This window comes from Scyliorhinus torazame, chromosome 19, assembly GCF_047496885.1.
Source record: "Scyliorhinus torazame isolate Kashiwa2021f chromosome 19, sScyTor2.1, whole genome shotgun sequence".
Classification (NCBI taxonomy): Eukaryota; Metazoa; Chordata; class Chondrichthyes; order Carcharhiniformes; family Scyliorhinidae; genus Scyliorhinus; species Scyliorhinus torazame.
This window is the reverse complement of record NC_092725.1, coordinates 83,815,168-83,838,497: the sequence shown is the minus strand read 5'-3', so window position 1 is coordinate 83,838,497 and position 23,330 is coordinate 83,815,168. Positions and strand designations below refer to the sequence as shown.

General features: G+C 59.0%; 1 protein-coding gene across 5 annotated transcripts in view; it reads left to right on the top strand.

Moving 5' to 3' along the window:
* Nucleotides 1-23,330, top strand: part of ttc38 (tetratricopeptide repeat domain 38) — a 146,443-nt gene that overhangs the window by 110,612 nt on the left and 12,501 nt on the right. For all 5 annotated transcript variants that reach the window (XM_072484627.1, XM_072484630.1, XM_072484626.1 and 2 more), the window contains 2 exons: nucleotides 6,751-6,910; nucleotides 21,421-21,494. In XM_072484627.1, the coding sequence (XP_072340728.1) occupies nucleotides 6,751-6,910; nucleotides 21,421-21,494 (234 nt within the window). The remainder of the gene's footprint in view (nucleotides 1-6,750; nucleotides 6,911-21,420; nucleotides 21,495-23,330) is intronic.

The window sequence follows — 23,330 nt, the reverse complement described above, 5'->3', positions numbered from 1 at the left end:
CAACAGCCATTTCGCCAGCTGCTGTGGGAGGCCACACATCTGATAGCAATAAAGTCTCAGTTGGATTCAACTATCGTCTTTGTCCAATTGATCGTGCCTCAATTTATTGCTATCAGTTTCTAAGGATGGTCCTCCGTATCAAACCGGATCGCCTGCAGCTGGATCCACACTCAAGCGACTCCAGAAAGGACTTCCAGCACTGGCTAGCTTGCTTCGAGGCGGATATCAACACGGCACCAACCCCTGTTCCGGAGGTTCAGAAGATTCAGATTTTATATTCCAAGTTGAGCTCCAAAGTCTTTCCGTTAATCCAGGACGCGCCGAACTACGCCAAAGCCATGACTCTGCTCAAGGACAACTACGCACAGAAAACAAACATGCTCTTCGCCAGGCACGCACTCGCCACTCGCTCTCAACTCCCTGATGAGTCCATAGAAGACTTCTGGCGGGCCCTAATCCCACTAGTCCGGGACTGTGACTGTCAGGCCGTTACGGCCACGGAACACTCAGACCTCCTTATGCGGGACGCTTTTGTGACTGGAATTGGGTCAGATCTCATACGCCAGCAGCTCCTAGAAGGGGCCACGCGCGACCTCGCAGAGACTAAAACGCTAGTGCTCTCCATGACGGTCGCCCTGCGCAACGTCCAGTCCTACACCTCCAGCCGCGCGGCCCACCACTCCTATGTTTCGTGGACCCCACAGACAGCCGCCCCAGCGGGGGCGCTGCCCACCCAATACGCCTGCGCTGCACACCAGCCAGCGAACCCAGGGGGCCCCCGATGCTATTTTTGCGGCCAACAGAAGCACGCCCGCCAATGCTGCCCGGCCCTTGTGCCAGGCCCACTCAGTAGCTGCTATCGCCCCCACGCCCCTCGGTAACAGACATCGGACGCCGCCATTCCCCCCCCTCAGACCACATGCGGCCAGTGGGCGCCGCCATCTTCCCCTCCGCGCAACACGTGCGTTCCTTGGGCGGCGCCATCTTGTTCTACCCCCCGCAATGCGTGTTCCATGGACGCCGCCATTTTGTAATCCTCAAGATCTTCGGGCGCCGCCATCTTGTCTACACCTCAGCACATGGGCACCACCAGCGTTCCAGGACCCGGGCTCACCAGTCGCCCCATTATCCGACACCAGCGACGACCAACCAAGACTCGCTCCATGTCAATAGTCCAGTCTCGTCCGCATAACCTGATCAACGCATCCACCAACGTGAAAGTCGATGGACACGTAACCTCCTACCTACTGGACTCCGGGAGCACCCAAAAGCTTCATACACCCAGATACGGTAAGGCGCTGTTCCCTCACGATACACCCCGCCAACCAAAAAATCTCCCTGGCCTCCGGATCCCATTGCGTAGAGATCCGGGGGTACTGTATGGTCACGCTCACAGTCCAGGGCGTAGAATTCAGCGGCTCCCGCCTCTACGTCCTCCCTAACCTCTGTGCTGCACAAATCCTCAGCCTGGACTTCCAGTGTAACCTCCAGAGCATAACTCAGAAATTCGGCGAGCCCTTACCACCCCTTACTGTGTGCGGCCTCACAACCCTAAAGGTTGACCCACGTTCCCTCTTTGCCAGTCTAACTACAGATTGCAAATCCGTCACCACCAGGAGCAGACAGTAGAGCACCCAGGACAAGACCTTCATCAGGTCCGAAGTCCAGCGGCTGCTTCGGGAAGGCATCATCGAGGCCAGCAACAGCCCCGGGAGAGCTCAAGTGGTAGTAGTTAAAACTGGGGAGAAACACCAAATGGTTGTGGACTACAGCCAGACCATCAACCGGTACACGTAGCTCGACGCGTACCCCCTCCCATGCATATCTGACATGGTTAACCAGATTGCGCAGTACCGGGTCTTCTCAACGGTAGACCTGAAATCCGCCTATCACCAGCTCCCCATACGTAAATCGGACTGTCCATACACCGCCTTCGAGGCAGACGGCCGCCTATACCACTTCCTTAGGATCCCCTTCGGCATCACAAACGGGGTCTTAGTCTTCCAAAGGGAGATGGACCGAATGGTCGACCGGTACGGGTTGCGGGCCACCTTTCCGTACCTAGACAACATCACCATTTGCGGCCATGGTCAGCAGGACCACGACGCCAACCTCGCTAAATTTCTCCACACCGCTACTCTCCTAAACCTCACTTACAACAAGGAGAAGTGCCTGTTCTGCACGAACCGCTTAGCCATACTCGACTATGTGGTCCAGAACGGAGTTCTGGGGCCTGATCCCGACCGCATGGGCCCCCTCATGGAGCTCCCCCTCCCCCACTGCCCCAAGGCCCTCAAACGCTGCCTGGGGTTCTTTCCGTACTACGCTCAGTGGGAGCCAAACTATGTGGACAAGGCCCGCCGACTCATACAGTCCTCCCAGTTTCCCCTGACAGCCGAGGCCCAACAGGCCTTCGCCCGGATCAGAGCTGATATTGCCAAGGCCACAATGCACGCTGTAGATGAGACACTGCCCTTCCAAGTAGAAAGCGACGCATCAGACGTCGCCCTTGCCGCCACCCTCAATCAGGTAGGCAGGCCCATGGCATTCTTTTCCCGCACCCTTCATGCCTCAGAAATTCGGCACTCATCCATCGAAAAGGAGGCCCAAGCTATCGTTGAAGCTGTGCGGCATTGGAGGCATTACCTGGCCGGCAGGAGATTCACTCTCCTCACTGACAAACGGTCGGTCGCCTTCATGTTCAACAACACACAGCGGGGCAAGATCAAGAAAGATAAAATCTTGAGGTGGAGGATCGAGCTCTCCACCTACAATTCCGAGATTATGTATTGGCCCGGCAAACTCAACAAACCTCCAGACGCCCTATCACGAGGTACATGTGCCAGCGCACAGGTAGACCGGCTCCGGGCCCTGCACGACAGCCTTTGTCACCCAGGAGTCACACGGTTGTACCACTTCTTTCAGGCATGAAATCTGCCCTACTCCGTCGAGGAAGTAAGGACAATCACCAGGGACTGCCAGGTCTGTGCGGACTGCAAGCCGCACTTCGACCGGCCGGACCGCGCGCACCTGGTGAAGGCCTCCCGTCCCTTTGAACGCCTCAGCGTGGACTTCAAAGGCCCCCTCCCCTCCACCGACCGTCACACATATTTTCTCAGTGTGATCGACGAATACTCCAGATTCCCCTTTGCCATCCCATGCCCCAACATGATGTCTGCCACCGTCATTAAAGCCCTCAACACAATCTTCGCTCTGTTCGGCTTCCCCGCCTACATCCACAGTGACAGGGATCCTCATTCATGAGTGATGAGCGGCGTCAGTTCCTGCTCAGCAGGGGTACACGGCTCCAGCAGAACGACAAGCTATAACCCCCGGGGAAACAGACAGGTAGAAAGGGACGGTATGGAGGGCCGTCCAGCTGGCCCTACGATCCAGGAACCTCCCGGCCTCCCGCTGGCAGGAGGTCCTCCCTGATGCACTCCACTCCATTCGCTCATTACTCTGCACTGCCACTAACAATACACCCCATGAACGTCTTTTCGCCTTCCCCAGGAAGTCCGGGGTGTCGCTCCCGACTTGGCTCGCAGCTCCGGGAACTGTGCTTCTCCGTAAGCACGTCCGACTCCACAAGGTGGACCCGCTGGTGGAGAGGGTGCACTTGCCCCACGCAAACCCCCAGTATGCCTATGTGGCGTTCCCCGACGGCACCAGGATTCTGTCGCCCTCAGGGACCTGGCACCAGCAGGGTCCACCCCCACGCCCCCGGCGCCACCCTCCCCTCCCCCGTCGCTCCCAACAGCACCCCCCCAAGGATCATCCATCCTCCCCCTGCCCACGCCCGACAATGAAGAGGATTTTCGAATGCTCCCGGAGTCACCATCGACTGGATCAGCACCAACATTGCCGACACCACTGCGTCGCTCCCAGAGGAACATCAAGGCCCTGGACCAGCTAAACCTCTGACCGGTCCACCGGAAATCAAAGGACATTTGTTTGCTCAAATCTTGTAAATATTAACTCATTGTTGTATATAGTTATCCACCACCCCGGCCGGACTCAATTTTTAACAGGGGGTGAATGTGGTAAACCACAGTTGCACCTGTATTAGGTGATGTACGGTAGGACCTGTACTACAGGTTTGCCGGTAGTCCCTGCCTGCTGGCTCCGCCCAGGAGGCGGGGTATAAATATGCATGTCCTCCAGCCGGCAGCCATTTCGCCAGCTGCTGTGCGAGGCCACACATCTGATAGCAATAAAGCCTCAGTTGGATTTAACTATCGTCTTTGTCCAATTGATCGTACCTCATGGGGGGCATCAGCTATGAGGAGAGGTTAGATAAACTCGGTCTGTTCTCACTGGAATGATGGAGATTGAGAGGCGACCTGAAAGAGGTCTACAAGATAATGAGTGTCATGGACAGAGTGGATAGGCAGATGTTTTTTCTAGGGTAGGTGAATCAAGTACTAGGGGACATAGGTTTCAAGTGCATGGGGAAAAGTTTAGAACAGATGTGCGAAGCAAGTTTTTTACACAGACGGTGATAAATATATGGAACGCGCTGCCTGGGGAGGAGGTGGGTGCAGGTACGATAGTGACATCTAGACAAATAGGTGAATAGGGTGGGAATGGAAGGATACGGACTCTGTAAGTGCAGATGTTGTTTGTTTAGGCCGATACCATGGTTGGCGCAGGCTTGGAGGGCCGAACGGCCTGTTCCTGTGCTGTATTGCTCTTTGTTGAAAGGGTTAAGCCCATGACATCTAATAAGGAAAAGTATGGCAGCAAGTAGCATAAAAGATGAACCAAACATGGAAATTCAAACGAATGAAACACCAAATACTGCAACTTCTGCTCCAGATGAACCAAGTCAGACCAAAGGAGTGGAGACCAGCACTTCTCCAAACCTCTGAAGAAAGTAATCAGGTAGAGTTGTGAAACCTCCAGACCATTTGAACTTTTAAAATCAGAGACTTGGGCGGAGAAGGAGCCCAAGGGTACATCTTACTGTAAATACATTTGGATAAAGGCTTGAGGGGAGGTGCATTATTTGATTGTTTGGACTGGGGAGTCAGTCCCACATGACATTAGTAGTTGTCTGTTAGATGTCTGTATGGAGATAGCCTATGGTTAGGATTGAAGATGCCTACTGTCTGTATATAGTCAGAGATAAATAGTTCCTGTTCAGACACAAAAGTGGCTGAACCTCTTCATTAGACAATATACATTGCAGCATCAGTAAAATTACTTTCTATTTTTCCCTTTATTTTGAGTTAGGAATTTAAAACCTTGTAGCCCTTGTAGTGTTACAATACCTCCTATTGGCATACCTGCTAAGAAAGCACCAGTTCATTCCTGGAGTGCTGGCTCAGATCATCCTCTGTTTATTAAATTAAAGATGGATAATGAAATAAAACACATATTGATTTTTTTTAAGAGGCCCCTAATGGCTCACTGGGTAAGCATAATGTATATTATTGACCCATATTGATATGAAGGTTACAGGTCTGTGCTGAATTCACCAGTCACAGTCATGTTGCAGTCAACCTTATAATCCCTTTAGGCCAGTAACTGTATCAGTGACATAATTTGGATCTGAATATCTGGATATCAAATAAAGACCAAGTTAAACTGTTTTACAGATGTCTCCAGCCAAAAAACAATCCAGGCAAACAGTTGGGATGAATGCCAATCACAAATGGAACTTTCTGGCTGCCTTCAAAAGAGAAGGGGTAATGGGGAAAAATAATGAGAGAATTCAGGGTGATTGGAAAAGTCTTCTACTGGAGAAAATCGGCTGTGAGCTACTGTGGAACACAAAGGATGCATTGCAGTTCGATGCCCTATTCGGGCAAACAGATTTGGCCACAGAAAACCAACAACAGCAATACACATTTGTGCTGTGCTACTCAGGTGGACTAATTGAGTACATACAGCGTATATGGACTTGAGTGGTAGTCTATTTATAACATTGGCAAATAACTTTAGTTCACAACATTTGATCAAATTAAGAAATAAAAAACTAGTTTTTATTTGACGTGCCATTAAGGAGCAATGCAGCAGCGATCGCGTAGTTTAGAAATATATGTGTCTTTGAGAATAACAGTAAGGATTTAAATGCAGCTGTTGAAGATTTAATGAAGGCAAGGTGAGGCCAATGAGTAAACAAAAGGAGACGTTTATTTATAGGAACAACTATTTACATGAGGACCGGTTATACCTCTCCGTGTCCTCTTTCTGTGTCAGTCGGTTCCTGACTGGCCGAGCTTTTATACAACATGGTTATCAGCCACGTAGTTAGCAGAGGAGCTCATGCTCTTCGGGCCACACGGAGAAAACAATCGAGCCCACCCTGTGTACCCCGTGCAGGTTATGACAGAAGGAATTCTTGCTTTTGGCTGTGAAAGGTTTAAATCAAATTTTCATGCTTTGAAGTTTAATGGAGTGTCCCTACTACTTGTGATTAATTTTTAATTTGATTTGTTTCCCAAAGTTGGAATTAATGTGGTAATAATTCTCTGATAGTAAATTTTAAAAACAGTCAAAGAAAATCCTGTGAAAAAGCATTTTGTCCACGTGATCTCAATTTGGTTCAGAGAAAATGTAGAAATCAAATTCCTTTCTTTTGTGAGGAATACCTTTGGTGAGATCTCTTGTCAAATCATTGTGGTTTTCCATTGAACACTGCTCGTCAATAAGAAATCTGCTTAAATCCATTTCTGAAAAAATTGCAAATTGGTATTTAAAGAATGTAATGTACCTTGGATTCTAGATTTTTTTTTGATTTTTCAGAACTCCTGGTGAGAACCATCAACACCAGCTTGCTCGAGATTTGGGACTTCCTATCTGTCAGGCAATAACAGAGTTTGCAAATGGAAATTATAGTCGCACAGTGGATCTGTTAAATCCAATCCGTTACCAGGTTCAGAACATTGGAGGCAGTAATGCACAGGTATTCTGCAGCATCTTTTTAATATGACCTACATGAGCTGACATCAGAATCAAATGTCAACAGAAATTGATTCTGAAAATATATTGTACAAGTGATAGCAACATAGGCATAGGAGTGGATCATTCACATGAGCCTGCTCTGCCTTTTGATGGTTTCAAAACTGATTTGTGCCCAACATCACTTTGCTGCCTTTGCTCCAAATTCCTTAATATTTTTACATAAGAAAATGTATTAGTCTCAGTCCTGAGAGCTCCAGTTGTTCCATCACCCCAGCTATTTGGAGGGGAGAGAATTACAGACTTGTCTTAATCTTTGTGTGAAAACGTGAGTTGAGATTTCCCTACCAAACTGATTGAACCAACCCCCTATGCATACCCCTATGCACTCCTTCAGCACCACGTGCCTTAATCTTATCAACAAGCCTGGCTCAGCAATGATTGAAAATCTACATACATCCACTGCATTTCTGTGGTGAATGTATTCACCTAATGCATGAGCTGTCTGTATAATGCTGTGACCTATGACCTGGAAGTGATGATCCGGTCTAATTCCAGGTACTGTACTGGAACCTCGGTGGGCTCCCCCTCTGGCTCCACTCTCACCGGGGCCATATATAGACCGGCCACCTGTGGGTGGCACTCATTTGTACAGTCAACTCTGGCAGGTGAGTTCATGGATAATAAAGCCTAATGTTCTCACGGTCTCACAGTGAATTGACGGTATAACAATTTCCTTTGTCAATATTATGTATGATTATGTACTAAATTATGTACTAAAAGAATTAGGGTAGCACAGTAGCACAGTGGTTAGCACAATTGCTTCACAGCTCCAGGGTCCCAGGTTCGATTCCCGGCTTGGGTCACTGTCAGTGCGGAGTTCTCCCCGTGTTTGCCTGGGTTTCCTCCGGGTGCTCTGGTTTCCTCCCACAATCCAAAGATGTACGGGTTAGGTGGATTGGCTATGCTAAATTGCCCTTAGTGTCCAAAAAACGTTGGGTTGTGTTACGGGGTTACAGGGATAGGATGGGCTTAAGTGGGTGCTCTTTCCAAAGACCGGTGCACTGTAAATTCTAATATTCGACGATATAAAATTTGTCAGATACACTTTACATTTTAAAGTTAAAATAAGGCAGAGCGAGTCAGGATAGGAGTAATATAGCGAGTAATAATGTAACAGGGCATTAGTGACACCAGGGAAAATAACAAAAATAGTCAAAGTTAAATCACTTGGTCGGATCTCTGTTCCTGAGACTAAGTGTTGACATCGGAGCAGGATTCGTGGACTTCTACGACAGAAAAACTGGCACCGCATCTGAGCCAATTCAGCGACGTTAAGGGCTAGCACCGGCGCCACATGGAACATGACCGATTCGAATGAGAAACGGGAGGCTGACAAGCTGCAGCAGCGTATACACACTTCACTCCCCACACACACCATCCCAGACAACAAGATGGCAGCAAGACGTGTGGCCCCGAGGTTCACTAATGAGCTGGAGACCCTGCTTGACGCTGTGAAGGAGAGGCGGGTGACCCTGTACTTCGGGATGGGTAGGAGGCTGCCAGCCGCTGCCGTTCGCTGGGCCTGGGCACAAGTGGCAGAGGTGGTCAGTACCATGGGCAACACTGTCCGGACCTGCCAGCACAACCTCCTCAGGGCAGCCAAGGTGAGTAGTCAGCACCAACCCCTGTCCCACACAACCATAACTTCCCACCCCCACATCTGGAGGGTGCCTGAACCCACACCCTACACCACATGCTGGCACCCATACTGGCCGACATGGCTGGGTGCCGTGGCCACCGAAGTCGCGAGCTACCCAACCCCTGGGCTGCTGGTGTTGGACCGTCTAACACTACGGTTTCTGGTTTTCCCCCCACCAGGAGACGGCCCCTCTTAACCTGCGGGAGCGGGAGAACACTTGAGGGGACTGTGGGACTTGCGGTCCCTCACTGCAGCAGAGCACAGTTAGGGTTCAACGGCCCGAAGAAAGGCAGTCACCGGTATGGAGATCGGCCTTGGGCGAGGAAGTCAGACCCCGCTGAGTTGTGGTTCCACATGGCACGTGTGTCACCCCCCCCTCTCCCCAACTCCACCCTCACACGACCACCCCTACACCCTCCTCCCCCTTCCCAACAACCCCCCCTTCTCAACACAACCCCCTTCCCAACACAACCTCGTCCCCAACACACTCCTCCCTCCACCCCCCCCCCCCGGCCCACAATGCAATCAAGCGTCTTGTCTTGTGTCTTGCAGGGGCTGCTGGTGATGGGGTGGGCCCTTCTGGTGTATCCGACCCCAACCACAGCCAGAACCCCACGTGCCGACCAATGGACAACACCGACAACGTCAGGACCCTCAGCCTGCATCCCGAGATACCCCGGAACACGAGTCTGGCAATGACACAGATTTCCCATCACAGCTGTCTCCTACACCCAGTACCACCTTGGTTGGACATGTTAGTGAAGAGGCTGGTGGGACACTATCTGGTGCGCACCACACACATGCTCTGGTACAGCAGGTAGAGGTAGGAGCTCCAGAGGATGGGCCGACCCCCGGGGATTAACTGCCACCCAGATGGGTTTCAGGCCTCTGGAACAGACGGTCCCATTGATTGTGGAGATGCAGTTGCAGAGCCAGGGACTACATGAGGGATTTGCGGCGAGCATCCAGAACCTGCAGTGCAACCGCAACAAAGAATAAGAGGTGGTGCCGATCATGCATGCCACCCAGGCCAACACTGCACATGTGGCATCCGAAGTGGAAGCCATGGGGCATAAGGTTTCGGTCATGGATCAACATGTTGAAGGCCTGGCGCACTCTATGCAGGCGATGGGCAAGACCCAGGGCAGGGCTGCCCTGTCACAGGCAGCCATATGCCAGAGCCACCTGGATATTTCAGCGGTGCTCCTGAGCATGGCCCAGTCACAGCAGACCATGGCTGGGAACGTCACAGGCATTGCACAGGCGCTGGCCGAAGTGGCACAGACACAGAGGGAGGTGGCCCAGTCCCAGAGGGTCATTGCGCAGTCACTGGCTGATGTGGCACACAACCAGAAGGTTGTGGCACAGTCGCATCCTAATGTGGCGCAGTCCCAGTCGGAAGTGGTTCACTCCCTGGCTCCTTGGGCGCAAGCATGCAGGGCCTGGCCGAGACGAGAGCGGGCCTCTAGCACTGGCAGCGCCAGGTGGCGGGGGAGCCTCAGGGATTAGCTCTGCTCGCACCCCTGTCCCATGGAGTAGCCCAAGGAGCCATCGGGCGCCCCGAGGGAGGAGGAAGATTGTCTTGCCAAATATTCCCTTCCCCCCTCACAATTGATACTCACTTGTGGGCCTCCTTCTGCCAATGCTGGAATTTTATTAGTGGTGAGGGGGGCTTTGCAGACTAGTGACTGGATGGGGGGGGGCGGTGTCCCACCTTCTCAGGTCTCCCATACCCATTGGAAGCACCCCATTACCCCCAAAAGTAATTTTTCTCTTGTGCTTTTATCCCAGCTCCCCACAAGGCCCAAGCTAGGAACTGTCAGCTTCAAGCGTGGGTCCATTGTTGTATCCGTTTGATTGGCTGGAAGCTCTCGGAAATGCAACTTCTCTCCAAAAGGGTTGGAAGGACCACCTCAAGTCAATTAAAGGCCTGCTTTCCATTAAATCTTTGAAGAGTGAGTAGGCCAAGGGGAAACAAACCATATGCAGGTGAGTGACTGTATCACTCACCTGTTTGGTTTGGTGTGTTTTCAAATTGCCTTATGGACAATAAAGCATAACCAAAAATCAGACGATCGTAAACACGCCCAGTCACTGCCATGAACACTTGTTTGTGCTGAAAGGGTTTACCTCCCAGTATTGCAACATCGAGTCTCACAAAACCAATTTTCCTGGGAGAAAAGTAGATGGAATCAAAATAATTACTTTAATAGTTTAATTTTAAGATTTGATTGAACAACCTAAATTAAAGGAATCCAAGATCCTTTCAAATGAACTCAATTTAATTTTTACTTGATTAGATATATTATTGTTTGCCGTCAACCTGGAGATCAGGGGCGTCATGGTCCGACCCCCCAGAGGGTCGGAGAATGGCCGTTGGCCGCCGTGAATCCCACCCCCGCCGGTTGCCGAAGTCTCCGAAGGGAGAAAGGTCGGCGGGGCGTTAATGACGCCGCTGCCGTCGGAGAATGTCACGGGTCTGCGCAAGGCAGCCGATTTTCGGCCTGCCGATATTCTCCCTTCCGGATGGGTCGAAGTCCCGTCGACGTGATGACCGTTCACGTCGACGTAAATTAAACCTCCTTTTCATCGGCGTGACCCTGTGCTCCAGGTTCACGCCGACCAGCGTGGAGGTGAGTGACGGCCTGGGGGGTTGGCTCTGGGTAGACGATGGCGTGGCCGCAGTCTGAATGCGTGAGGAGAGGTGTGTCTCGGGTTGTGTGTGTGTGTGTGCGGCGGGGGGGGGGTTAGAATAGGCTGGGCTCCAGGGGAGTGCCGGGAGGGGGTCCGTGCTGGGGAGGGGGATGGGGGGGGGTCCGTGCCGGGGTGGAGGTTGGGGGGGGTCTGTGCCGGGGTGGAGGTTTGGGGGGGGTCCGTGCCGGGGAGGGGGATGGGGGGTCCGTGCCGGGGTGGAGGTTGGGGGTCCGTGCTGGGAGGGGGATGGGGGTCCGTGCCGGGGTGGAGGTTGGGGGGGGGTCCGTGCCGGGGGTGGAGGTTGGGGGGGGGTCTGTGCCGGGGAGGGGGATGGGGGGTCCATGCCGGGGTGGAGGTTGGGGGGGGGGTCCGTGCCGGGGTGGAGGTTGGGGGGGGGGTCCGTGCCGGGGAGGGGGATGGGGGGTCCGTGCCGGGGTGGAGGTTGGGGGGGGGGGTCCGTGCCGGGGTGGAGGTTGGGGGGGGTCCGTGCCGGGGGTGGAGGTTGCGGGGGGGGTCTGTGCCGGGGAGGGGGATGGGGGGTCCGTGCCGGGGTGGAGGTTGGGGGGGGGGTCCGTGCCGGGGTGGAGGTTGGGGAGGGTCCGTGTCAGGGTGGAGGTTGGGGGGGGGTCCGTGCCGGGGTGGAGGTTGGGGGGGGGGGTCCGTGACGGGGAGGGGGATGGGGGGTGTCTGTGCCGGGGTGGAGGTGGGGGGGGTCCGTGCCGGGGTGGAGGTTGGGGGGGGTCCGTGCCGGGGAGAGGGATGGGGGGTCCGTGCCGGGGTGGAGGTTGGGGGGGGGGTCCGTGCCGGGGTGGAGGTTGGGGGGGGGGTCCGTGCCAGGGAGGGGGATGGGGGGGTCCGTGCCGGGGTGGAGGTTGGGGGGGGGTCCGTGCCGGGTGGAGGTTGGGGGGAGGGGGTCCGTGCCGGGGAGGGGGTCCGTGCCGGGGAGGGGGATGGGTGGTCCGTGCCGGGGTGGAGGTTGGGGGGGTCCGTGCTGGGGAGGGGGATGGGGGGTCCGTGCCGGGGTGGATGTTGGGGGGAGGGTCCGTGCCAGGGTGGAGGTTGGGGGGGGGTCCGTGCCGGGGAGGGGGATGGGGGGTCCGTGCCGGGGTGGACGTTGGGGGGGTTCGTGCCGGGGTGGAGGTTGGGGGGGGGGTCCGTGCCGGGGTGGAGGTGGGGGGGGTCCGTGCCGGGGAGGGGGATGGGGGGTCCGTGCCGGGGTGGAGGTTGGGGGGGGGTCCGTGCCGGGGTGGAGGTTGGGGGGGGGGGTCCGTGCCGGGGAGGGGGATGGGGGTCTGTGCCGGGGTGGAGGTTGGGGGGGGGGTCTGTGCCGGGGTGGAGGTTGGGGGGGGGTCCGTGCCGGGGGTGGACGTTGGGGGGGGGGTCCGTGCCGGGGAGGGGGATGAGGGGTCTGTGCCGGGGTGGAGGTTGGGGGGGGGGGTCCATGTCGGGGTGGTTGGGGGGGGGGGGGTCCGTGCCGGGGGTGGAGGTTGGGGGGGAGTCCGTGCTGGGGAGGGGAATGGGGGGTCCGTGCCGGGGTGGAGGTTGGGGGTGGGGTCCGTGCCGGGGTGGAGGTTGGGGGGGGGGGTCCGTGCCGGGGAGGGGGATGGGGGGGGGTCCGTGCCAGGGTGGAGGTTGGGGGAGGGTCCGTGCCGGGGTGGAGGTTGGGGGGGGGGTTCGTGCAGGGGAGGGGGATGGGGGGTCCATGCCGGGGTGGAGGTTGGGGGGGGGGTCCGTGCTGGGAGGGGGATGGGGGGTCCGTGCCGGGGTGGAGGTTGGGGGGGGGGTCCGTGCCGGGGGTGGAGGTTGGGGGGGGGTCCGTGCCGGGGAGGGGGATGGGGGGTCCGTGCCGGGGTGGAGGTTGGTGGGGGGGTCCGTGCCGGGGTGGAGGTTGGGGGGGGGGGTCCGTGCCGGGGTGGAGGTTGGGGGGGGGGGTCCGTGCCGGGGAGGGGGATGGGGGGTGCGTGCCGGGGTGGAGGTTGGGGGGTCCGTGCCGGGGTGGAGGTTGGGGGGGGGTCCGTGCCGGGGGTGGAGGTTGCGGGGGGGTCTGTGCCGGGGAGGGGGATGGGGGGTCCGTGCCGGGGTGGAGGTTGGGGGGGGGGGTCCGTGCCGGGGTGGAGGTTGGAGAGGGTCCGTGCCGGGGAGGGGGATGGGAGGGTCCGTGCCGGGGTGGAGGTTGGGGGGGGTCCGTGTCAGGGTGGAGGTTGGGGGGGGGTCCGTGCCGGGGTGGAGGTTGGGGGGGGGGGGTCCGTGCCGGGGAGGGGGATGGGGGGTGTCTGTGCCGGGGTGGAGGTTGGGGGGGGTCCGTGCCGGGGTGGAGGTTGGGGGGGGTCCGTGCCGGGGAGAGGGATGGGGGGTCCGTGCCGGGGTGGAGGTTGGGGGGGGGTCCGTGCCGGGGTGGAGGTTGGGGGGGGGGGTCCGTGCCAGGGAGGTGGATGGGGGGGTCCGTGCCGGGGTTGAGGTTGGGGGGGGATCCGTGCCGGGTGGAGGTTGGGGGGGGGGGGTCCGTGCCGGGGAGGGGGATGGGTGGTCCGTGCCGGGGTGAAGGTTGGGGGGGGTCCGTGCTGGGGAGGGGGATGGGGGGTCCGTGCCGGGGTGGATGTTGGGGGGGGATCCGTGCCGGGGTGGATGTTGGGGGGGGTCCGTGCCGGGGTGGAGGTTGGGGGGAGGGTCCGTGCCAGGGTGGAGGTTGGGGGGGGGGTCCGTGCCGGGGAGGGGGATGGGGGGTCCGTGCCGGGGTGGAGGTTGGGGGGGTCCGTGCCGGGGTGGAGGTTGGGGGGGGTCCGTGCCGGGGTGGAGGTTGGGGGGGGGGTCCGTGCCGGGGAGGGGGATGGGGGGTCCGTGCCGGGGTGGAGGTTGGGGGGGCCCGTGCCGGGGAGAGGGATGGGGGGTCCGTGCCGGGGTGGAGGTTGGGGGGGGGTCCGTGCCGGGGTGGAGGTTGGGGGGGGGGGTCCGTGCCAGGGAGGTGGATGGGGGGGTCCGTGCCGGGGTTGAGGTTGGGGTGGGATCCGTGCCGGGTGGAGGTTGGGGGGGGGGTCCGTGCCGGGGAGGGGGATGGGTGGTCCGTGCCGGGGTGAAGGTTGGGGGGGGTCCGTGCTGGGGAGGGGGATGGGGGGTCCGTGCCGGGGTGGATGTTGGGGGGGGGTCCGTGCCGGGGTGGAGGTTGGGGGGAGGGTCCGTGCCAGGGTGGAGGTTGGGGGGGGGGTCCGTGCCGGGGAGGGGGATGGGGGTCCGTGCCGGGGTGGAGGTTGGGGGGGTCCGTGCCGGGGTGGAGGTTGGGGGGGGTCCGTGCCGGGGTGGAGGTTGGGGGGGGGTCCGTGCCGGGGAGGGGGATGGGGGGTCCGTGCCGGGGTGGAGGTTGGGGGGGGTCCGTGCCGGGGAGGAGGTTGGGGGGGGGGGGTCCGTGCAGGGGAGGGGGATGGGGGGTCCGTGCCGGGGTGGAGGTTGGGGGGGGGTTCGTGCCGGGGTGGAGGTTGGGGGGGGTCCGTGCCGGGGTGGAGGTTGGGGGGGGGTCCGTGTAAGGGAGGGGGATGGGGGGTCCGTGCTGGGGTGGAGGTTGTGGGGGGGTCCTTGCCGGGGTGGAGGTTGGGGGGGTTCATGCCGGGGAGGGGGGTGGGGGGTCCGTGCTGGGGTGGAGGTTGGGGGGGGTCCCGTGCCGGGGAGGGTGATGGGGGGTCCGTGCCGGGGTGGAGGTTGGGGGGGTGGGGGGGTCCGTGCCGGGGTGGAGGTTGGGGGGGGGTTCGTGCCGGGGTGGAGGTTGGGGGGGGGGCCCGGGCCGAGGAGGGGGATGGGGGGTCCGTGCCGGGGTGGAGGTTGGGGGGGGTCCGTGCCGGGGTGGAGGTTGGGGGGGTCTGTGCCGGGTTGGGGGAGGGGGATGGGGGGTCCGTGCCGGGGTGGAGGTTGAGGGGGGGGGTCCGTGCCGGGGTGGAGGTTGGGGGGGGGTCCGTGCCGGGGAGGGGGATGCGTGGGCAAGTGAGTTGGTCCACCTGGCCAGGTGCCAGACTCCAACAGTTGGACCCATGCGGTCCATGCCACCTGGCTGGGGGGAGGAGGGGATATGGGCAATGATGACATGTCGTCATTACCCTCCCCCCCCCACCAGGCCGTCATGTTTTCCGATCATCCAGCGATGTTGGCCGCCGTGGCGGCAGCCGCTCATGTCTATGTTGCCCTGGATGAGGAGGAGGAGGAGCGTGCCAGAGAGGCGGCGCAGGCTGCTGCTCGCTGCTGCAGAGGGACAGGCGGCAGCCGCCCAGGCTGGAGGGACACCTGACCGACAGGACGAGGAGGGGGAGGAGGACGTCGCGGCCCCACGGCAACGGAGGCACCCGAGGGCGCCCCGTGTGTACCGGCCCTGGCAGTCATACTAGGACCTCACGGACCGGGAATGCAGGAGGAGACTCCGGATGAGGCGGGGAAACCGTGGCACACATCTGCCACCTGCTGGCACACCTGTCACCGCGTGGCACTGGCGGGGGACACCCTCTCCCCGTGTCCGTCAAGGTTCCGGTGGCCCTGAACTTTTATACAACGGGGTCATTCCAGGCACCGAGTGGGGACCTGTCTGGCATATCGCAGACATCGGTGCATCGGTGCATCCGGGCAGTGACAGATGCCCTATATGCCATGGCGCACCGCTACATCCGCTTCCCCGTGGACCGGGCCAGCCAAGATGCCCGGGCCGTGGGCTTCTCTGCTGTGGCCGGATTCCCCATGGTACAGGGCGCGATCGATGGGATGCACGTCGCCGTGCGGCCACCTGCAGATAACAGGGCCGTGTTCACCAATAAGAAGGGGACCTATTCGATGAACATACAGGTGGTCTGCGACCACCGCATGATGATCCTGCACGTCTGCGCCCGTTACCCAGGCAGTGTACACGACTCATACGTGTTGTCGCGGTCATCCATCCCCGGCATGTACGAGGGACGCCATCCCCGGCTGAGGGGCTGGTTGCTGGGCGACAGGGGCTACCCATTGCGATCGTGGCTGATGACGCCTATACGGAGGCCACGCAATGAGGCGGAGAACCGCTACAATGATGCCCATGTAGCGACAAGGGGAGTGATCGAGAGGTGCTTTGGCGTGCTGAAGATGCGTTTCAGGCACCTGGACCTCTCTGGGGGCGCCCTCCTGTATTGGTCAGATAGGGTCGGCCGCATCATTGTGGTGTGCTGCGTCCTGCACAACATAGCCCAGCAGAGGGGCGATGTGCCGCAGGCAGAGGAGGGCGGAGTGGAGGAGCAGCAGGAAGAGGCGCAGTCCTCCCCAGATGAGGGGGATGGGGGTAATGGTCAGGGCAGACGGGGTAGACACAGGCGGGTGGCTGTCCACCGTTACCGGCTGGCCCAGCGGGCACGGGACAGACTGATCGACGCCCGCTTCACTGACTAGATGGGCGTGGGAATCGGGTAGTATGGCCACAGACCGCACACCATGGCAACAGCCGACCACCCACACCCCCCACCCATCCAGCACCCTCACCCCCCTCCCCAACCCCACCCACCCCGCCCGCATGCACCCCCCCCCCCTCATTGCCGATCCACCTGCGGCACAACGGGCCGGGCTCACACAGTTGCGGGTGGACGCGTGTCTATTGCAGGCCATGGAGGATGATGACAACCCGCCCTGCGGTGAGCTCCTGGCTCTACATCGTTGGACTATGTCTGACCCATGGCCACAGTACCACCATCCACCCAGACCATCCCTGCATGCGGCTGTGACACTGCAGCGCACGGTCCCGTCCTCTGCCCTGGGGATGTTGATGGCGGCCCAGGGGGAAGGGGGCAGACTCACCTGGGGCTGAGGTAAGACCACCCCTCACACACACACTTGCGCTCAACGTACATGACACCCCCGCACGCTTTGGACAGAGCACAAAGGCAGCTTCTGTAGGTGTAACATTGACTTTAATAACCAAAGGAGTTCATGCACGTGCCCTAGCCCCTAAAACTCATCTGTGCCCTGCACCCGTGCCAACTTACTCAGTGTATAATTGTTTGGCCTTACGGGCCCTTTGACTACGTCTACGTGGTTCCCCAGACGGTACAGCAGAACTGGAGGTGGACTCCTGTGATTCCTGCCCTCTGACACTGGGTCCCTTTGGCAGCCGTTTCCTGGGGCGTCCTGGCCTAGATGGGCCAGGCTACGGCCCGGGTGACTGGGATGGCGAGCTGCCAGCCTGTCCTGCCCGTTGCCCACCCGATGCACCTGGGACGGAAGGGGGGGAGTCCGAGGTGTCGCGGTGTACCGGGACCTCCCCTACAGGGGGAGCCCGGGACGGACCACACCACCTCCTCCTCCCTTGGGGTGCCCGATGGCCCCCAGGCCTCTACATGGGTGGGGGATGCGAACGGACTGGCCATCCGATGCCCCCCCGACATCTGGCGCTGCCAGTCCTGGAGGCCCGTGCTGGTATCGACAGGGGTCTGCAGGTTTGCAGCCATGGAGCCCAGGGGGTTGGCAAACCCTGTCTGTGACAGTGCGATGCCGGCTCGCACATGGCCACTGGCGCCGATGCCCTCAGTGATGGCCTGCAGAGACTGGGCCATGGCCTGCTGAGACTGGGCCATGGCCTGCAGAGACTGGGCTATGGCGTTGAGCGCCTCTGCCATCTGGCGCTGGCACTGGCTCATGGCCTCCTGTGAGAGGTCAGCCATTTCCTGGGCCACAGACGCCGCCTGCACGGAAAGCCCCAGGCCTCGCAAACCGTTCCCCATGTCTGGCACCGTCGCACCCATTGCCTCCACCGCGGACGCCACCCGTGCGGTGTCAGCTTGGGTGGCACGCATGACCGGCACCACTCCCAGCTCCTGGATGCGAATGGACTCCTCCACCTGCGACTGCAGCCGCCGCAAGCCGCCCGTCACCCTCTTTGCTCGTCTCCGGGTCGGTGGTTGCATCGGATCTATGTGTGGGTGTGGTAACTCCAGGAACCCGGGATCCATCTGGGCGGCAGATGTTCGCTTGGGCTGGGCTGCCCCCCGACCGCCCCGCCCCTCTGCTGCTTCTACCTCCACCTGCTGTACCGGGACGGCTGTGTTGTGCGCACCAGTGAGTGTACCAGACGCCTCATCACTAAAGTGCCCAACCGAGGTGAGTGTTTCTGCGATGGTGGAGGGTGTTGGTGACAGCAGTGGCGTTGTGTCGTGCTCTTCGTCCCACTCTGAGTCCATGGCACTTTGGGGTGGGGGTTCGTCTCCACCCATCCACTCTGAGTCACTGTCCGGTATTTCGTCTTCCTGGGCAGTGGTGTCCCAGGTAGTGGTGTCCCGGGTGGTGGTGTCCCGGGTGGTGGTGTCCCGGGTAGTGGTGTCTCGGGTAGTGGTGTCCCGGGTAGTGGTGTCCTGGGTAGTGGTGTCCTGGGTAGTGGTGTCCTGGCTCGGATGTGACGGGGGCCTGTGGCTGCCCCCCTCGTCGCTGGGTGGTCGCTCCCTCACGTGACGGGAGTGTCGTCTCCCTGTTGCTCCAGGTCTCTCCGTCTCCCGTGGCCTCCGAGGGGCATCCTGCGGGTGTCGCATGCTGGAGGGTGCGGGTCTCTCCGTCTCCCGTGGTGTGCGGGGCATCCTGCGGGCGTCGCATGCTGGAGGGTGCGGGTCTCTCCGTCTCCCGTGGCCTCTGAGGGGCATCCTGCGGGCGTCGCATGCTGGAGGGTCCGGGTCTCTCCGTCTCCCGTGGCCTCCGAGGGGCATCCTGCGGGCGGTCTGCATCTGCGGGGATGGGTGCCTGGATGTTTGGTCCTGCGATACACAATGAAGCATGCATGGTTAGACATCAGGCAGTGATCAGGTGATATGGGGGAGGGGGATATAGGGGAGGGGGGATATGGGGACGGGCTGTCGGTGGCTCACTTGCTACTACGCACCCGACCTCTGCATCAGCAACCTCCCGGTCGTCAGGTCCGCCAGCCAGTTCCAGGGCCCTTTCCTCGTGTTCGGTCAGTAGCCTCTCATCAGCGGGGCTTCCTCCAGTCCTCACAGGCTCCCTATTGTTGTGTGCGCGCTTATCCTGTGGGGAGGGGGGTGGGGGTGGCAGGGGTAAAAGGCAACACTGTTAGGCAGGTATATGAATGCACGCCATCGGTTGCGCGTGCATTGCAGAGGTTAAGGTTAGGGCTGGATTCACTTGGGGATATGGGGGAGGGGGGGATATGGGGGAGGGGGATATGGGGGAGGGGGGACATGGGGGAGGGGGAATATGGGGGAGGGGGGATATGGGGGAGGCTCACCCTGCCTGCTTTGACGAGGTTGTTCACCTTCTTGTGGCACTGGGTGCCTGTCCGTGGTGTCAGGGCCGCAGCGGTGACGGCCTCTGCCACTTCCCTCCACAGACGCCGGCTGTGGCGTGGGACAACTCTGCGGCCGTGCCCGGGATACAGGGCGTCCCTCCTCTGCTCCACCGCGTCCAGGAGCGCCTCCACATCCCGTGACTCGAACCTCGGGGCTGAGCGGCGGCCAGCCATCCAGTCGGGTGTTGCGGTCGGGTGTTGCGGTCGGGTGGGGGCGAGCAGCGCGGCCTTATGAGCCGTCACGCCGTGCGGCGCGTATGACGCTGCACGGCGTGAACCACTGCACAAGCGCGGATCCCGTTACGTCGCTGCTAGCCCATTTCGGGCCGGAGACTTTCGACCCATTTTTCCGACGTGACGCAAGTCGGATTTGCGCCGTTTATTGCGCCGATCGGCGGACTTTCCGCCGATAACGGAGAATTTCGCCCCAGGAGAGAGGTTCTCCGACCCCCCCCCCCGGCCGGGTCGGAGAATCGCCGGGGGCTGGCGTGAATCCCGCCCCCGCCGGTTGCCGAAGTCTCTGGCACCGGAGATTCGGCGGGGGCGGGAATCGCGCCGCTCCGGTTGGCGGGCCCCCCCCCCCCGCGCGATTCTCCGGCCCGGATGGGCCAAAGTCCCGCCGCTAAAATGCCTGTCCCACCGGCGTAGATTAAACCACCTACCTTACCGGCGGGACAAGGTGGCAGGCTCCGGGGTCCTGGGGGGGGCCCCCACGGTGGCCTGGCCCGCGATCGGTGCCCACCGATCCGCGGGCGGGCCTGTGCCGTGGGGGCACTCTTTCCCTTCCGCCTTTGCCACGGTCTCCACCATGGCGGAGGCGGAAGAGACTCCCTCCACTGCGCATGCGCGGGAATGCCGTCAGCGGCCGCTAACGCTCCCGCGCATGCCATGCGCCGCCCGGAGATGTCATTTCCGCGCCAGCTGGCGGGGCACCAAAGGCCTTTTCCGCCAGCTGGCGGGGCGGAAATTCGTCCGGCGCCAACCTAGCCCCTTATGGTTGGGGCTCGGCCCCTAAAGATGCGGAGCATTCCGCACCTTTGGGGCGGCGCGATGCCCGACTGATTTGCGCCGTTTTGGGCGCCAGTCGGCGGACATCGCGCCGTTTCCGGAGAATTTCGCCCCAGGTTCTTGATTTCTAGCTGCCAGCCAGCATGTTATTTTCACGGAGCCAGGATTGAGGAACTGCAGGGCACCTGCTAAAAGCAGCATGGAGCCAATCAGGTTTGTTAAAGGCCACTTAAGACCAATTAAAGGGAGGCCAGCCTCCAGGTTCCAGTGGATGGCAGCGTTCAATTTTCTGCCTTGAGATAGCAGTCTGACAACAGACTGGGGGACCAATACGCAGGCTCAGAGGCCCACCCTACTTGCCTGGGTCCAGCAGCAGCCACAGACCACTCTGCAGAGGAGGACCCACCACAGTGGAGAATATTTTTAAATTACACAAAAAAAATTTGGAGAGTGCCTCCATTTTGAAGTGCCCTCTCCCTCATTTAACTTCCTTTGCATCATTCCAGCTGGAAGGTTTCTGATTGGCTCTCCAGTTTTGAAAGCCTGCCATTGACTTTAATTGGACGGTGAACCCACCCTCTGATCATTATTGGTCACTTGGGGGAAAATCATCGCACTGAGTGAGTGACCTTTTCTCCCACACAGTGTGGAGCCTCTGACTCCCATTCAAGCCTGACGGCAGGGTTTAGAAGCCCACAGGGAAAATTCGAGCCCAGGACTCTGAACGTGTTATGTTATTGTATCAGTTGATTTGAACACAACTGTGATATTGGGATTTATTTGACCATATGCTCCCATTCCTTTAAAACAACTTTGTTTCTTGCAGAGAGATATCTTTGACCTGTTGCTGATCCATGCTGCTTTAAAATCAGACTGCAGAGCTCACCAGAAACTAGCCAGGTATGTGCTGAAATTGGATTTAATGGTGGTGGCCCATCGTCTCGCACAAAAACAGGGGTAGGGGTTTGTAGGGGGGCGGGGGGAGGTGAGGGCAGTGCGTAAATCTGCTTTGGTTCAGTGGGCCCTGAGGCTGCATCTTGTCAGTGGCAGCCAATTAGTTGGCCTAGTAATTGTTGTCCCTATTATATGGATGGCTACCTGCACCCAAGAACTGCCAACCCATCAGAGGGTCAGCAGTTTAGCAGTGCCAAGGAGGAGGAGGATGCAGCGATGGACATGTGCTGTCATAACCAGTTAAGTAGGGTCTAGAGACGCTGTGGTCAGTTAGGCAATTCCCTGGCAGTGGGAATTGGTGAGAGCAGCCATTGCCACTGGAGAGGGGGTTTCTCCTTGGTCAAGGAGTGCCCAAAAAGAAGGGCATCCCTAGTCTGAGCCAGCTAGGAGGTCACCAGGGTATACCTGCCAATCTATCCATGTAGTGGTGGACTTAATGGGTTCTGACTCCTTTCCTGCTGCTGGAAAAATAGCATGGTAGTGAGAAGGTGGCATCAAGCACATTTACAAATGGTAATTTTGTGGTATGGTTCATTCTGATATTTACTGACCCATTTTGTATCACAGGGCAGCATAGCCAATGGGTGCGATTTTATGGGGGGAAAAAGTCTCATTTTGGCCTTGTTTAGCAGGGTGTTTCTCAGCACCTGCAACGTTGAGAGTGACCCCACTATTAAACGTTATTCTTTTATTCTGGCCTCGGCGAGGAACGCCCTGCCAAGACCTGAAATTTAGACGCAATTTCTAAATGCCACCCCGGATCTCTCAACCCCCCGTGGTGGTCTCCAGAGCCCCCCCCCCCCAACTTACTTGTTCGGGGGTCTTTGAGCCCCCCTCCCTCCACCTCATTAGGGCAACCCCGGGACCGATCCCCAGCAACCTGGCACCCGGGCACTTTTTGTCAGGCTCCAACCCCCCCTGACGCTGACCCCCATCCACATCCCGTGGCCTTTCCCGTTTTAACCCTCCCCCACCCACCCACGCTTAGCTGAACCCTCAATCCTCCTTGAAGAAATCAAGGAACGTTTCCACCTCCGGGCGAACCCTTCTACTCACCCTGCAGAGCGAACTAGATTTTCTCCAACTGCAGGAATTCTGTCAGGTCGCTCATCCAAACCCCTGCCTTTGGCGGCTCCGATCCCGCCAACATAACAAAATCCACCTCCGGACCACCAGGGAGGCAAAGGACAATATATTGGTCTCTCTATATCCTCCCGCTCCCCCCTCCCTCTGTGCCCCTGTACTCCCGGGTCTTCCGACACACCAAATATCGCCACCTCCAGTCTCGGAGCCACCCTCACATCCAGAACCTCGGACATAACATTCAAGAACCCCTGCCAGAACCCCCTCAACCTTGTACACGCCCAGAACATGTGGACGTGATTCTCGCCGCCCACCCCCCCCCCCCCGTGCACCACCCACACCTATCCTCCACCCCATCAAAAAACCTGCTCCTAACCACTGTCATGCAGGCCCTATGCACTACTTTAAACTGGATGAGGATATACCTGCATAAAACGAGGATACCCTCCGCAAGGCCTCAGCCCATGTATCAGCCCCCAACTCCTCTCCCAGCTCCTCCCCCCAATTGCGTTTAACCTCCTCCACCAGGGGGCCCAAACTCTATGTAAATATCCAACACCTTCCCCTCTCCTATTTTGCCCTCCGAGAGATGCTTATCTTGCAGCACCGGAGGTGGAAACAATGGGAAGGACGGCACCTCTCTCCTCACAAAATCCCGAACCTGCAGGTACCTAAACCCTTGCGTAACTCATACAATTC